Raw genomic sequence first — 13,132 nt, forward strand, 5'->3', positions numbered from 1 at the left:
TGAACCTCATAAAATCATATAGTATATACAGTCTGGTGTCTGGCTTCTTTCACTAAGTATTATGTCTTTAAGATTCATCTATAGACTTGTACAGGGCTATATCTCATTCATTCTCATTACTGCATAAAATTACATTTAAAGAACACACCAAAATTTATTAATTTATTCTACTGCTGATGGACATTGGGCTGTGTCTAATTTGGGTCTATTATGAACAATGATAATAAGGAATCTTGTTCATGTCTCCTAGAGCTTGTGTGCATGGATTTTTCGAGGTTTCATACCTACCAGTGAAAAACCCAAATGATGAGTATATGTACTTTAGTAAAGTACATTGTAAACTCTTAGGAAAGTTAAGCTGTTTTCCAAAGTGCTTATGCCAATTCGCGTGCTCCAGCAGTGTGTTAAGCTTTCTGTTGCTCTATATCTTTGCTGACACTTGATATTTGTTATAGATTCTAAAAGTTTTACAGATTTGATAGATGCATAGTGATATAGCAGTATGGTTTTAATTTGCATTTCCCTGATTACTAATTAGGTTGTGTGCTCTTTTATTAATAATCATCTTACTAATCTGCTTTTGTTGGTGCTTGCAAACCCCAACAAGCATTTGGGAAGCCTCTTTGGTCTCTGATGGGTCAACTGTGATAGGGAAAGGAGAGTGAGGCCCCAGGAAATCTGTGTCTGTGAAGCACGTAAGCTGGACCAGTCTTTAGGTTTTGTAACTGAATACATGGGAAATTTTATGAAATGATCAAGCACATATCAATGAATTGACCTGATCCTTGTCTCATCATGACAGAGAATGTGCCAAGAGTTGATAGACGATCACAGCTGTCATTGGAGCCTGTATGTCCTATGATGTCACACAGACTTCTTACTCTCTTTCATCTCAAGACCTGCCATGTGCCCTTGACCTGAATATCATCCTCTGACAACCCTTACTCCATCCACTGCATAAATTCAATGAATCTTTGGGTGATTAATTCCCATTATGCCTTGTGCTTAGAGCAGGGCCTGTCAAATAATAGGCACTTAATATCATTTGTAGGATGAATTAAACAAAGCATTGGCCTTACCTTTTATCTGCCAGATCATCTTTCTCAAAATGTCTCTTTTCTTTCACTTATACTAATTATGGAGTCCTGGCTGGAGGGGAATGTGAAAACCTTCCTCCTTAAAGTCTATGAGATGTCAAAGAGGCTCTGGAATATATTCAAAAGCTGCCTTTTGGCTAGACAGCAGAACGGTCTGGCCATTGCTGCCTCAGAAGAGTGTTTTCTTCATCTCAATGGGGACAGGGCATCACTGAGTTCTACAACTCGGAATGCAAGGACTACAGGGACTATCCATTCTGCTTCCTGCCACCATGGGGAAGGAGGTTCAGAAGGGAAAGAGTTTGGCCCAGGTCAGCCGGGCGAGCAGTGGAAGAACTGGCTAGGATGAGGGCAAGCTCCCAGGACAATGCTCCTTCCCGTCTGCCCAGCTTTAGCTGCAAATTGCAAGATATCAGGAACCTTGAAAGTGAATGAGACATGATTTATGACACATCGGTGTCACATAATTTTTTTTTAAATGATGCTTTACATTATAACATTGGTTTTGACATATCTTTAAAAATATTAATTTTAGTGGATAGCTCAGAGGCCTTTCTTTGAAAAGGCCTGATAATACCACAGGTATTATCTTAGGCCAGAGTAGTTGTCTGGCAGCTCTCAACATGCAGTCATGCAAAATCCTAAATAGCACTGCCAATCTCTATGCGCTGTTTCACAGAGGACAACCTTGGCCCTTCAGCAACATCCTTGCCATGTATCTTTGAAAGTTCTGGTCCTGAGATGTTTGTCTTGGTAAAGATAAGCTCTAGTCACCATCAAAATAAAAGGACCAGGGACATTTTCTGGAAAGTAAGGGAACCCACCATCTGATACTGAAATTCAAAAAGGAAGTCACTGTGGAGATGCCCTTGGCTTCTGACTCCTGTTGCTGTGTGAGGGTTTCTCCAAAGGTGGGTACCAACTGCATTCCCTGCCCAGGTGTGACACGGTGAGTAGTGGCATGCATTGGTGAGGCGGTGGTGCTAAGTTATCACAGAGCAGCGGACACATCAGAACTGGATGTGCCCTTGCTGGAGGGTCCACATGAGGGCCCAGCAGCTTCTTTACTGACAGCCTCCCCTTCATTGTGCATTGAGCTGGATGTACTCAAGTTGACTTGATCACTAAGGCCTCTAGTGACGCTATCATAGGATGGTGGGAAAGATGTGGTAGAAGCTGTTTCAGATTTGTCTGGGAGCACACAGTTTTCATTGGCTATGAGTGCAGCAAAGTCTTCATCGGGGAGTGATGCTGCCCCCTCCTCAGCCCTGGGCACCCCCACAGGGCTGGCGATCGTCCTGGAGCGGTGCCGCATGTAGCTCCGATAGGCCTTTTGGATGACAGTGGCTGAGATGTCTTCTTGCTTCCATCGGAGGGTGGTTGCTATTGGTTCATAGGATGCTTTTGAAAGATTAGTTGCCATAAATTTCTCCTCCATATTTGCCTTCAGGGAATCCAGCTCCCCGGATTCTCCAAGGACATTCTTGGTGAAGGCAAACAGGATGTCCAAACAGTGGATCTTATCTCCAGGGACCAAGGGCAGGTCCATCTGGATTAATACATTCCGATTGGGTTTGGGGATTCTCAGGGGGCCAGACAGGGTGTCTGCAAAGTCTGAGAGGGCAGAGAAGGTGATGAACTGAGTGGCCTCTGGGTCAAACTTCTCCCACGTTTCGTAGAACATGTCGAAGTCGTCCTCACTCAGGGGCTCCGAGCTCTCCTCCGTGGCCACATTGAAGTTCTCCAGAATCACTGCGATGTACATGTTGACCACGATGAGGAAGGAGATGATGATGTAGGTGGTGAAGAAGATGATGCCCACAATGGGACTCCCGCAGTCCCCTCTGGTGCTGTTGTGGATGGTCAAGTTGGGGTCGCAGTAGGGGGGCCCCGTGTTGAGGATGGGGCTGAGGAGCCCGTCCCAGCCCGCCGACGTGGTGATCTGGAAGAGGCACAGCATGCTGTTGGCGAAGGTCTGGAAGTTGAACATGTCGTCGATGCCGGCCTCCCACTTGACGGTGGCGAAGCTGGCCATGCCAAAGATGGAGTAGATGAACATGACGAGGAAGAGCAGCAGCCCGATGTTGAAGAGGGCGGGCAGGGACATCATGAGGGCGAAGAGCAGTGTGCGGATGCCCTTGGCCCCGCGGATCAGCCTGAGGATGCGGCCGATGCGGGCCAGGCGGATGACGCGGAAGAGCGTCGGGGAGAAGAGACTTCCAAGTGATGTAACAATTGCAGAGAACACCAGGCCTTTAAAAGTGAGGGAAGATGGTCTGATTAGTACTTCCAACCATGAGCCCTGCCAAAGCTGACTGTGATCACACCCCCTCATGTCTGCCCTGTGTGGACTTTTATGTGAGCATCTACATTCAAGCACTCTGGGCCCTCTGAGCCTGGCACAGTGCTTGGCCTAAAGTAGGGGCTCAGTAAGTGTCCATTGCATAAATCTGTCTCCTTTGAGTCAGGCTCGCCCTTCCTACCATGTTCTTATCTTTCCCTACATCCAGATGCCTTGCTAGTCAGCCTCCATGGTTCTGCTGTCTGTTCAGCTAGATGTGACTGCATCTGTGCCACGTGCTGACCATCCTTTGTCTGTGACACAGACCTGGCTCTCCCCTGAACATTCAGCCCTCAGGTCTTGCCTGTTCCTCCACCCTGGTCCCGTGCTCTGTGAGAGCCGGGACCCTCTATGATTCACATCCTCATCTCCTACTGCGAAGATTGACTCCGTTCCTGGCACATGGTCCTATGGATAATTGTACAGAGCCTGGAATAAATTATAAGGGGCCTGAGGAGTTGGGCAGCTTGCTGACAGCTAAAGCAGAATGGCTCTGAATGGCCAGCTATCTGCATAATGGCTTTTATTTGTTTCTTTCATTTCCAGCTGTGTTTGAACTATGTGTTACGGCCCAGAGATGAGTTTGTTTGGGGTCAATTACAGCACCTCAATCCAAACTATGAACTAGAGTTTGCATGTCTCCTTATGTGATATCCAACTCAAAGATTTGTCTTGGGGACATGAAGAGGCTAGTTAAGACCACCAAAGTTTAGGCAAGGCCTTTAGGTCATACAGGATTCAAAACCTCTCAGGAGAAATGGTGAGGGGGTATGGTAGAAGCTCGCTCTCCTTGCCAGGGTACCCTTGATCCAATTCTCCTACTTGTCTTTTGTCATATGAATATGGATAGCTATGGTAGTATGTTGGAAGGAAGAAGGAAATGGGAGGAGAACTGGGAAATAATTATAATTTTGTACTATGAAATCTTTATGAAAGCCCCTCTCTTAAAGTCCAGTTTAACTGGGGCATTCTCCCATGGTGTGAGGTACATTATGTGTTTTTATAATCTACTAAGATTCTGCCAATCAACTAGTCTACTTCTACAAGGGAGACTGAGTCTTCATACTTGTAACAATTAAATACTCCAAACATGTCTTATCGGTGGGAAGGAAGAAAGGCAGAGAGGACAGAAGCATGGCTGATGGGTTCTTGCAGTTGTTTTCAAGCTGTCTTTTCTGCCAGTGATGGTGTTGCTGTGTAGGTCAAAGGCACTAGTAGCTAAGTTGTCCCCAAGATAGAATGGAGTACTTTGTATATCTTTTATTGCTATAGTACTGATATGGGAAGTCACATAAGCAAGCTCCCTTCTCTAATATAAAATAAAAAATGGCTTTCAGAGTCTCTCACTTTGGAAGGAAAACAAACAAAGCAACCCTCCCACCCCCAGAAAATCCAGCAGCAATAGGAAAACAAAACAAAACAAAACAAAACAAAAAAACAAAAATAAATTTCAACTCCCCAAACACAACCCAAGGCTGTGTTTCAGCACCAGGAGAGAGAGATTGATTAAGTGCCGCCAGGTTGTATTTAGAGGCTATTAGCTCTTGACGGTAAATCAATGGGAAATTAAATCTATAGCTATGCTATGACATGAAAAGTAAGCAGGTCATGATATAACAGGTCAGGATATATTTATAATGCAAAGTAAAGCTGCTGTGCTGGGATTTGGCCTTTATAGGGCCGAACTTTGGCAAATCACATGAAGGCTAGGGACAGTCTCTTGGTTGTTGGTAGGAGGCTGTTAGTTTATTAAAAAGAACATTAGCCTGGTCTAAATTCAGCTCCACCTTTCACAAACTATATGACCTTGTATAACTTCCTTAATTCTGAAGCTCCATATTAAATGTATAAAATGACTATAGTCAACTCCTTCCCAGGGCTGCTATGGAGATCCATGGATCCCAGCCCAGTTCTCAGAACTCAGCAAGCACTCAATTATATGGTGGCTGCATCACCCTCTTGAGCCTCTGATTCCATTCATTCTCTCCAAACAGCATTGACCCCCAAATGCTGGGCCTGTCATTTAACAACACCCAGACTAGCTCATAACAGCATTGATCTCTTGGCATTGGTCCCTTGACTTTTCTGTCACTCATATTCCCTAAGTGGATAGTTATACAGAGAGTTAATTCCAGACCCTTGACTTAAGAATCTCCTTTGAACAATCTCCTTCTAGTCTTTCTTCACTCTTCTGGCAACCACTCCTCTTCCAGAAAGTATTTTATGACTCACCTCACACCACACCACCCACTCTCTGCTTTGAAGGCCATAAAGATAAGACCCACTGGAAATTCCGTCATCTTAGCTTCCCTACTGCCCCCCGCCCCCCACGTTCTGACGATGGCGGTGCACACAGCACGTGCTGGAATACCCTTGATGGCAGCATGAAGAAAGCCAGTGGAACCTCTCCCTTTCACTAGGAGGCGCAGGGCATTTTAAATCCGCTGCTCTTGCAAAGCAGCAAATACTGGACTCCTCTAATATACAACATAGGTTTTTAGAAGTTTGTTAGTTGTCCCTTTGGTTTTAAAAGACCAGTCAAAATGACCCCAAGCAGAGGCCGGGTGACCCAACCACAAGCAATGTCCACTTACTCCCAATGGAGAGGACCACGACGACGAAGTCAAACACATTCCAGCCGTTGGTGAAGTAGTAATGCCTCAAGGCAAACATCTTCATGACGCACTCTCCCGTGAAGACGGCCACAAAGAACTGGTTGATTTTGTTCAGGACTTTTGTCTTTTTTTCACTCTGTTCATCGGTCTCCACCATCATGGTGATCATATTGAGGCAGATGAGGACCATGATAACGATGTCAAAAGTCTGCCTGGTCACGATGTCAAAGACGAAACCCTGGTACTTATTCTGAGGAAACAAGAGGTGGGACATCAGGCCTTTGGGCAACATAAACCAGGCACCTGGAGAGGCAGCGTTCTTTACAGAAGGGTTTTTAAAGTCTGTCTCTTGTCTCCCTCACACTCCACATCCTGACAGAAGCCAAGTCTCGATCTTCCAAAATCTCACTCGTAGTTGATTCTAACTCAGTGCCTCAGTTCAAGTCCTGGTTGCCACCCCTGGCCCCATAAAATCACCAGGCACTTTGTCCTTGTCTGTGCTCTTCCCTCCGCTTACAGTGCCCTTCCAGTCCCTTCTCTTGGCCATCTAAATCCCCTTGAGTGATCTCTCTCTCTTAATCCCCACTTCCTTCAGGGAATCTTCTTCAATCACACCATACCACATTGCTTCATCCCTTCTTTGGGTTCCCCCAGCCTTTACAAGGAGATCCAACCAGTCAGTCCTAAAGGAAATCAGTGCTGAATATTCATTGGAAGGACTGATGCTGAAGCTGAAACTCCAATACTTTGGCCACCTGAAGAAATGACTCATTAGAAAAGACCCTGATGCTGGGCAAGACTGAAGGCAGGAGGAGAAGGAGACGACAGAGGATGAGATGGTTGGATGGCATCACCGATTCAATGGACATGAGTTTGAGCAAGCTCCGGGAGTTGGTGATGGACAATCCACAGGGTCACAAAGAGTCAGACACAACTCAGTTCAGAGCAACTGAACTGAACAGCCTTTACAGTCAGTCTAGAGTTCTAGTGTTTTGTGTATACCTCTCTTTTCTACTAGAAAATGAGCTCTTTGAGGATGGGGTCATGTCTTATTTAATTTTGTGTTCCTGCAGTGCCCTGAAGAGAAGCAAGAGTTCAAGAACTCCTTGAAAAATTATTTGAGAGTCAAGTCAAGTAGTGCACACGCATACAAAGTCAAGTGCAGTGGTACAACTGATTCTTATAAATGCTCTTTTTATTCCTGGGTAGATGTCTAAGCAGGGCACGGAGCCAGGTCTTGGTTGTTTGCTTTCTTAGAGGGAGGCAGAGTGGCCTGGACAACCAAGAGATTATTTTGGGTAGGGGCTGTTTTTATGGCATTAAAACAATTTTTTTTCCTTGTGTGGCCCCCTAGTCTTTCCTGTGCTGTTAACATCTTACTGCTCTGTGAGTGCTTGATTCCAACTTCACTCTCCTCCCTCACCTTGTCTTGGACACTTCTGAGCTCTCTGGAACTCACTTGCCTTGATCTGCAAACTTCTCCTCTTACTCACCAGCTGCTTCTTCTCCCTACTCCATAGACCCCAGGGCTGGGGACAGAGGTGAAGTCCCTCTAATTCCTCACTGTTGCTCCCAGACCTTTGCTCCTCCTGTGTCTCATAAACCCTCGCCTCCTCTGACACCTGCGTCATCAAGTTAGCCCAGCTTTGCCCTCTCTTCTTTGCTACCACTTACCTACATCCTGGTCCCTCTGCTTTATTACTCATGAGTGAGACTCTTGGCCACACTTGACCGCTCTTGGCTATTTGCTCTCAGTTCCTTAGCTAAATCTCTAATGATCTAGCTTTTCCTTAGAGAAAAATCTTGAACCTCATGTCTCTCTCCAGCTACCAGACTACTTCTCTCCCCACTTTCACAGTTAAATTTCTTGAAAGAGTTGTGTGTAGTCATTGTTTCCCATGTACTCCTCAGCTTCCTCCAACATAGCTTTTGTCCCCATCCTGTCGCTAAAATGTCTCTTGTTAAGATCTCATAACCTCCGTGATGCAAAATCCCAAGACACTTGTTTGACGTCATTTAGCACTTCCTCCACCTTGAAACGCTCCTTACTTGGTTCCTAGCAGGCCTTACTTCCCCGATTCTTTTCTTGCCTTTCTGGCTGCTCTTGTTTGAGTCTTCTTTACTCAACCTTGAGATGTTAAAGTTCCTCCAGGCTCAGTCTTAGGTACCCTTTGCTCTTCAACCCATTCTTTCTTTCCTGGCAATTTCTCCAGCCTGTGAATTAATATGTGCGTGATTTTTGCTAACTGTTTTCCTGCGTCACTGGACTGCCATCTCTGTGAGGGCAGGAACCTCTCACTGCTCTATCCCCAGAGTCTGCATAGTATCTAGCATGCAATAGATGATCAATAGATAGCTGAATGAATGGATGACCGAATGGACAGCTGAATTACACTTCAAATAGAATTATAAAGTCCCTGCACTAGGTTGATTACATTTAATTCTGTACAAGGACTTCCTGAGTGCATAATATATGCAGGGCTCTGCAGGAGTGGCTGTGAGGGAGAAAGGAACCTGTTGCGAGTCTCACAAGGGAGCTCTCAGGAGCTGCGAAGCAGGCAGAGGGGAGAAGGGCTGTGATAGAGGCTGGTTCCTGCTTTCTGCTTCACAGTGGGGATACGATGCTACCCTGCAGGGTTTGAGCAAAGAATCAGACCCAAGTGGGCCTGGCTCCAGGCATAGCTGCTGGCTCATGTCTTTTCTGGGATGCTGAGCCGCTAGTAGCTTTTATTTCATCACTGAAAATGGTGAAAAAAAAAAAAAATACAGGCCCATTCATGACTTCTAATGAAACAGAGCAGGCAACATTACTAAGTTCTGGACATCATGTTTGTCCTAGATACTCAGCTGCTGGGGAATGATGCAGCTTTCTAGCTGCTCTTGGCTTAGCTTGTGGGCAGAGATCACCTCTTTGCAACCCTCAGTGCTCTCAGAGATGATGAAGTGGGTGACTGATGATGTGATATTCTGGAGCCTATTATTTCCTTATAAAGTGGAGTATATGAAACCTACTTTTAGTGATTTCTGTAGTAGGGAATGTTGCAGAATAAAATTTACCAGTCTTGTGGAAGGTTTTGTCTTTGCTATAATGAAGCATAAGATTTAGAACTCGGGCTTCACCTGAGGCAAGGAGTACTACGTACATGCATGTGCTGGAGGTCTGTATGTCATCCGAGCTTGGCCCTGCTATGAACTGGCACATGTGCACCTGTGGAGCAGAGTCCTATGCCAATGCTCACCTTACCTGACCGGCTCCACCTGTTGGGACCCCTCAGGGAAGAAGGTAGCCATTCCAGTGCCAGTACTCTGATGAGGAGGAGACCAGACCTGGGAAGGTGAGTCTTAGATGGGAGCAGGCATTTCTCTTTGGGCTTGGGCTTCTTTCTTGGCTCTGGACATTGTGGAGGGCAGATGATCAGCTTTGTCCCAGAGGGTAGTGGGTGCCAAGATGTCGCCTGCCATGTGGATGCCAGCCAGGAGCTAGGACGGGCCAAGGCTTGTGGGTCCTGGAGACCAGCCAGATGCAATTGCTGCTCGGGCCCTGCTCTGCTAGTTTCCCTTTTGGCATCCCTAAGCCTCAGAGTCTCGTTTAAATGTTCCAACCCTGCCTCAGCTATGCTGAACGGAACAAAGGAAAGAATGTTGGCCATGCCTGGACCAGAATATTAAGGAGAGAGTCACGTTCCTCCACTAGAGCTATCAGGGTTGATAGTTAATGATATACCCCCATCCCATCCAAAGGGATGACTAATGTCAGGAACTCAGCTGGGCTATGAGGCCTTACTTTTCTCACCCACATGGAAGGCCTCCTCCAGTGCCCAGCTTGGAGGACCTTGGGGATGGTGCACACAATTAGGAAACATGATGATTTTGTTGTAGGTCTTCCTGCTCAACCACTGACTTCCACCCCTATTGTACTGTCTGAAATTTCAATACTAGATTCCTACCTTTGTACTGAGACAGCACCCTCTCCATGGTCCCTTTTGGAAATGCAACCCACTCTGTCCCAAGGAAACTGTCCTCCTTGAGAGGAGAAAGCTGTGATGGCATGTGGGACTGGTTGATGAGAGGGGAGAAACTGCGATGTTATCGAGAGACGGAGCAAGTATGTAGGGAGAGGTATCCCAAACTGTCATGATTTTGCCAAGGGTTGCCTCTAGCAGAGAACACCTTGCTGTCTGTTCAAACGTGGATTCAAAACCAGTCCAGCCATCAGTATAGACTAGCAGGGACTCAGCTGCTTGCTTCTCAGTAGGTCTTAGCAGCCTTCTCCTGTAACCCCTACTTGAGTATGATTGGCTGGGCTCAGCCTTTCATCTACATTTTCTAAGTTTGAACTTGTTCATTGGACATTGGAGGGATACTCGCTGAAACTTAGGGACTCACTTCAGGCTAATTCAACCCCAGTTATCTTGATCTTACACTGGATTTGGAAGGAAACCTCTGCCCCTACAGAGATCTAAACGTCCTCTCACTCCCCACCGTAACACATCTTATCAGAATTGAGAGTAGTAATACATTTGTGATCACAGTTTCCAAGTAAAATGTGTGAGAGGTCACAGCATTTTCCCCCTCCTGTAAATGTTTTTAAGACTTTGTGCTCATGAAGTTTTTAGTAATTTATGCAAACCCCATGCCTTGATTTAGAAATCCTAACGCCTTGACCAACAAAATGTATGTTTCCCTGATTCATTTAGGCAAAGGCCTATACCTTTGCTGAAGGTCCTTAGGCTTTGCCCTTGTGTAGGGAAGGGCTACTGGGCTTGAGCCACGGCTCTTAGTGAACAAAGGAATTGAAGGGGAGTATGGTGCTAAGCTTCGGTCAGTCTTTAAACACTAAAGTAGGATAATTTTGGTTCCTACTGTGTCCCCTGACCATGACCATGGCTGGGCCCAGGATCCCAGGTGGGCTGGGTTTGGCCATTTCTTCTCTGTCTACCTGCAAGCATAGGGTGGAATGTGGCGGTGAGCCTGGAGATACACTGCAACCTACATCATGACTCATAATCACAAATGTTTTATCTCAGGTCTCGAACCATCCTTAATATCATTTTGCCTAATCTGTTTCTGATCTGGTGCTGGAACCCTAAGCCTGTTGGGCAATTCACTACTTCCCTACATGGGTCTATTTGGAACATCTACAGGAGTACGTTCACTCCAGAAGACCAGAGTTGATTTTTGCAGACTTTTTTCCCTCAGGCCTCGAAACTCTCATTAGCTCATCCCCAAACTCAGCTAGATGTCCTCCTCCACAGAGAATTCTGGTCAGACCGCTACCAGCACAGGCATGGGCTGTCAGGTTGGAGTTCTAGACATGCTCTGCTAGAGGGGGGCGGGGGGATTTGGGGCTCACCAGGGGCCGTGGGATGGGCTTCTGGGGCTTCTTGGAGCCCAGCTTCTTCATGGCATTGTAGTACTTCTTCTGCTCCTCTGTCATGAAGATGTCCTGGCCCCCTAAGTGCAAAGAGACAGGATAATACACACCACTGTTATTGCCCCCAGGGCAGCCTTCAGCCCTTTCTGGGCCCAGACTCCAGACAGGGATGAAGGCTGACATCAGGGGGCCACGGTCAGTGCTGGTGCTAAAGGCCAAGACTGGGCTCCTGGTCAGGCATGGGGGCTGTGACTCGTGGTGCCTCAGTCATGGGGCCAGGGGACAGATGGGAAGTCTAAGATTTGCCACTCCCGCAGAAACACTTGAGCCCCACTTATCTTTTTTTTCTGTTGGTTGAAGTTGTCAATGATGACGCCAACAAAGAGATTGAGCGTGAAGAAGCCTCCAAAAATGATGAAGATGACAAAGTAAAAGTACATGTACACGTTGTCCTCCCACTTGGGCTGAAAGTTCACCTGTGAGCAGACAAGTGGTGGCATGGGAACAAGGGGACATCTTAGCTTGTGGTAACCCCAAGGAACCCTGAGCCCCAAGACAAGGACCTGGGTGCAGAGGGCTTCTTTGGGAAGTGATCCCAGGAAGCAGAAGTGAGGGCGGGGGAGGGGAAGCAGGAACAGGATAAAGGCAGCACCATCATCCCAGGCAAGTGGCGCTCCATCCTCTAAGGACCGCAGAACACACCTCAGAACTGTACTTCGAAGGGACAAGGAAGCAAGGGCATGTGTCTACAGACTCCCACAGCTGACATGTGAGGGTCACCCCTGCGCGCTTGCAGTCCTCTGTGCTTGCAGGAGGAGCTGCTGAGCAAACTCTGAGGCACTGAAGGAAATCAAATCTCAGATAAAACCAGAAACAGAGCATGAGAGCGAACTCAGAGGTGGCTGAGGGGACATGGGACAGACTGTCAGTAGTGTCTTTTGCCCCAGCAGGAAAGGGTCTTTCCCCAACAGCACCCATCTCCACCCATCAGCTGCCATGATGGTGTCTGAAATTCCACTGTTCTAGCTACGCGGCCCTTGGCACCCCCTCTGCCCAGGGAGTAGCCTCACACACAGTCTTTTAGAGGTTCTCTGATAATTTCCTCAGTGGTGAACAGAGGAAGAACCTGAGAAGCCTAGAAGACTAGGTTGGTTTAAATATCCAACAGAGGGCCCGCTGGCTGCTGTTCCGGGTTGTGGGATAGAGCCAGACTGCTAGGTGATCGCCTCTCTCAGCACCAAGGCCGCTTTCAGTCCATTTCAAATAGACTAGTGTGGGTGGGATGCACAGAGGGAGAGGTGGGAGGCACTGCAGGCTGAGACTCACATCCCGGGAATCGACAGCCGCATACATGATGTCCATCCAGCCTTTAAAGGTTGCCTGGAAACAAGGAGCAGAGGCCACTCAGTGTCCGCCCAGTCATCTCCATTGGCCTCTATTTTGATTCACTTATTTGTCCGTTTTTCTCATAGAGCATTCCCCCCCCACTCCCACCCCCCGCCACTCCCCGGAGCCAGTTCTGGCACACCTCTGATTTCAGAGCCTGGCATGCCATAGCTACTTAGGGACTAGTTGTGGAACAAATCTGTGAACAAATGGTGGCGTGCAGGAAGTTGTGGGTAATTGCGTGACAAACATATAAGTAATTGCAGCAACACTGAATGACAAGTGGATGAAGGCAAGGGATTAATGAATGAATGAATGG

At 47.0% G+C, this 13,132-nt stretch overlaps 1 protein-coding gene across 1 annotated transcript in view; it reads right to left on the bottom strand.

Annotated features, from left to right (window-relative positions):
• Positions 1–1,539: 1,539 nt before the first annotated feature.
• Positions 1,540–13,132, bottom strand: part of LOC101116770 (sodium channel protein type 10 subunit alpha) — a 41,151-nt gene continuing 29,558 nt past the window's right edge. The window contains exons 11-15 of the mRNA XM_060402793.1: positions 12,754–12,807; positions 11,762–11,903; positions 11,407–11,507; positions 6,033–6,303; positions 1,540–3,350 (exon numbers count right to left, since the gene is read on the bottom strand). Of these exons, the coding sequence (XP_060258776.1) occupies positions 2,089–3,350; positions 6,033–6,303; positions 11,407–11,507; positions 11,762–11,903; positions 12,754–12,807 (1,830 nt within the window). The 3' untranslated portion in view covers positions 1,540–2,088. The remainder of the gene's footprint in view (positions 3,351–6,032; positions 6,304–11,406; positions 11,508–11,761; positions 11,904–12,753; positions 12,808–13,132) is intronic.

Source organism: Ovis aries, chromosome 19 (genome assembly GCF_016772045.2).
Source record: "Ovis aries strain OAR_USU_Benz2616 breed Rambouillet chromosome 19, ARS-UI_Ramb_v3.0, whole genome shotgun sequence".
In the NCBI taxonomy this organism is placed as follows: domain Eukaryota; kingdom Metazoa; phylum Chordata; class Mammalia; order Artiodactyla; family Bovidae; genus Ovis; species Ovis aries.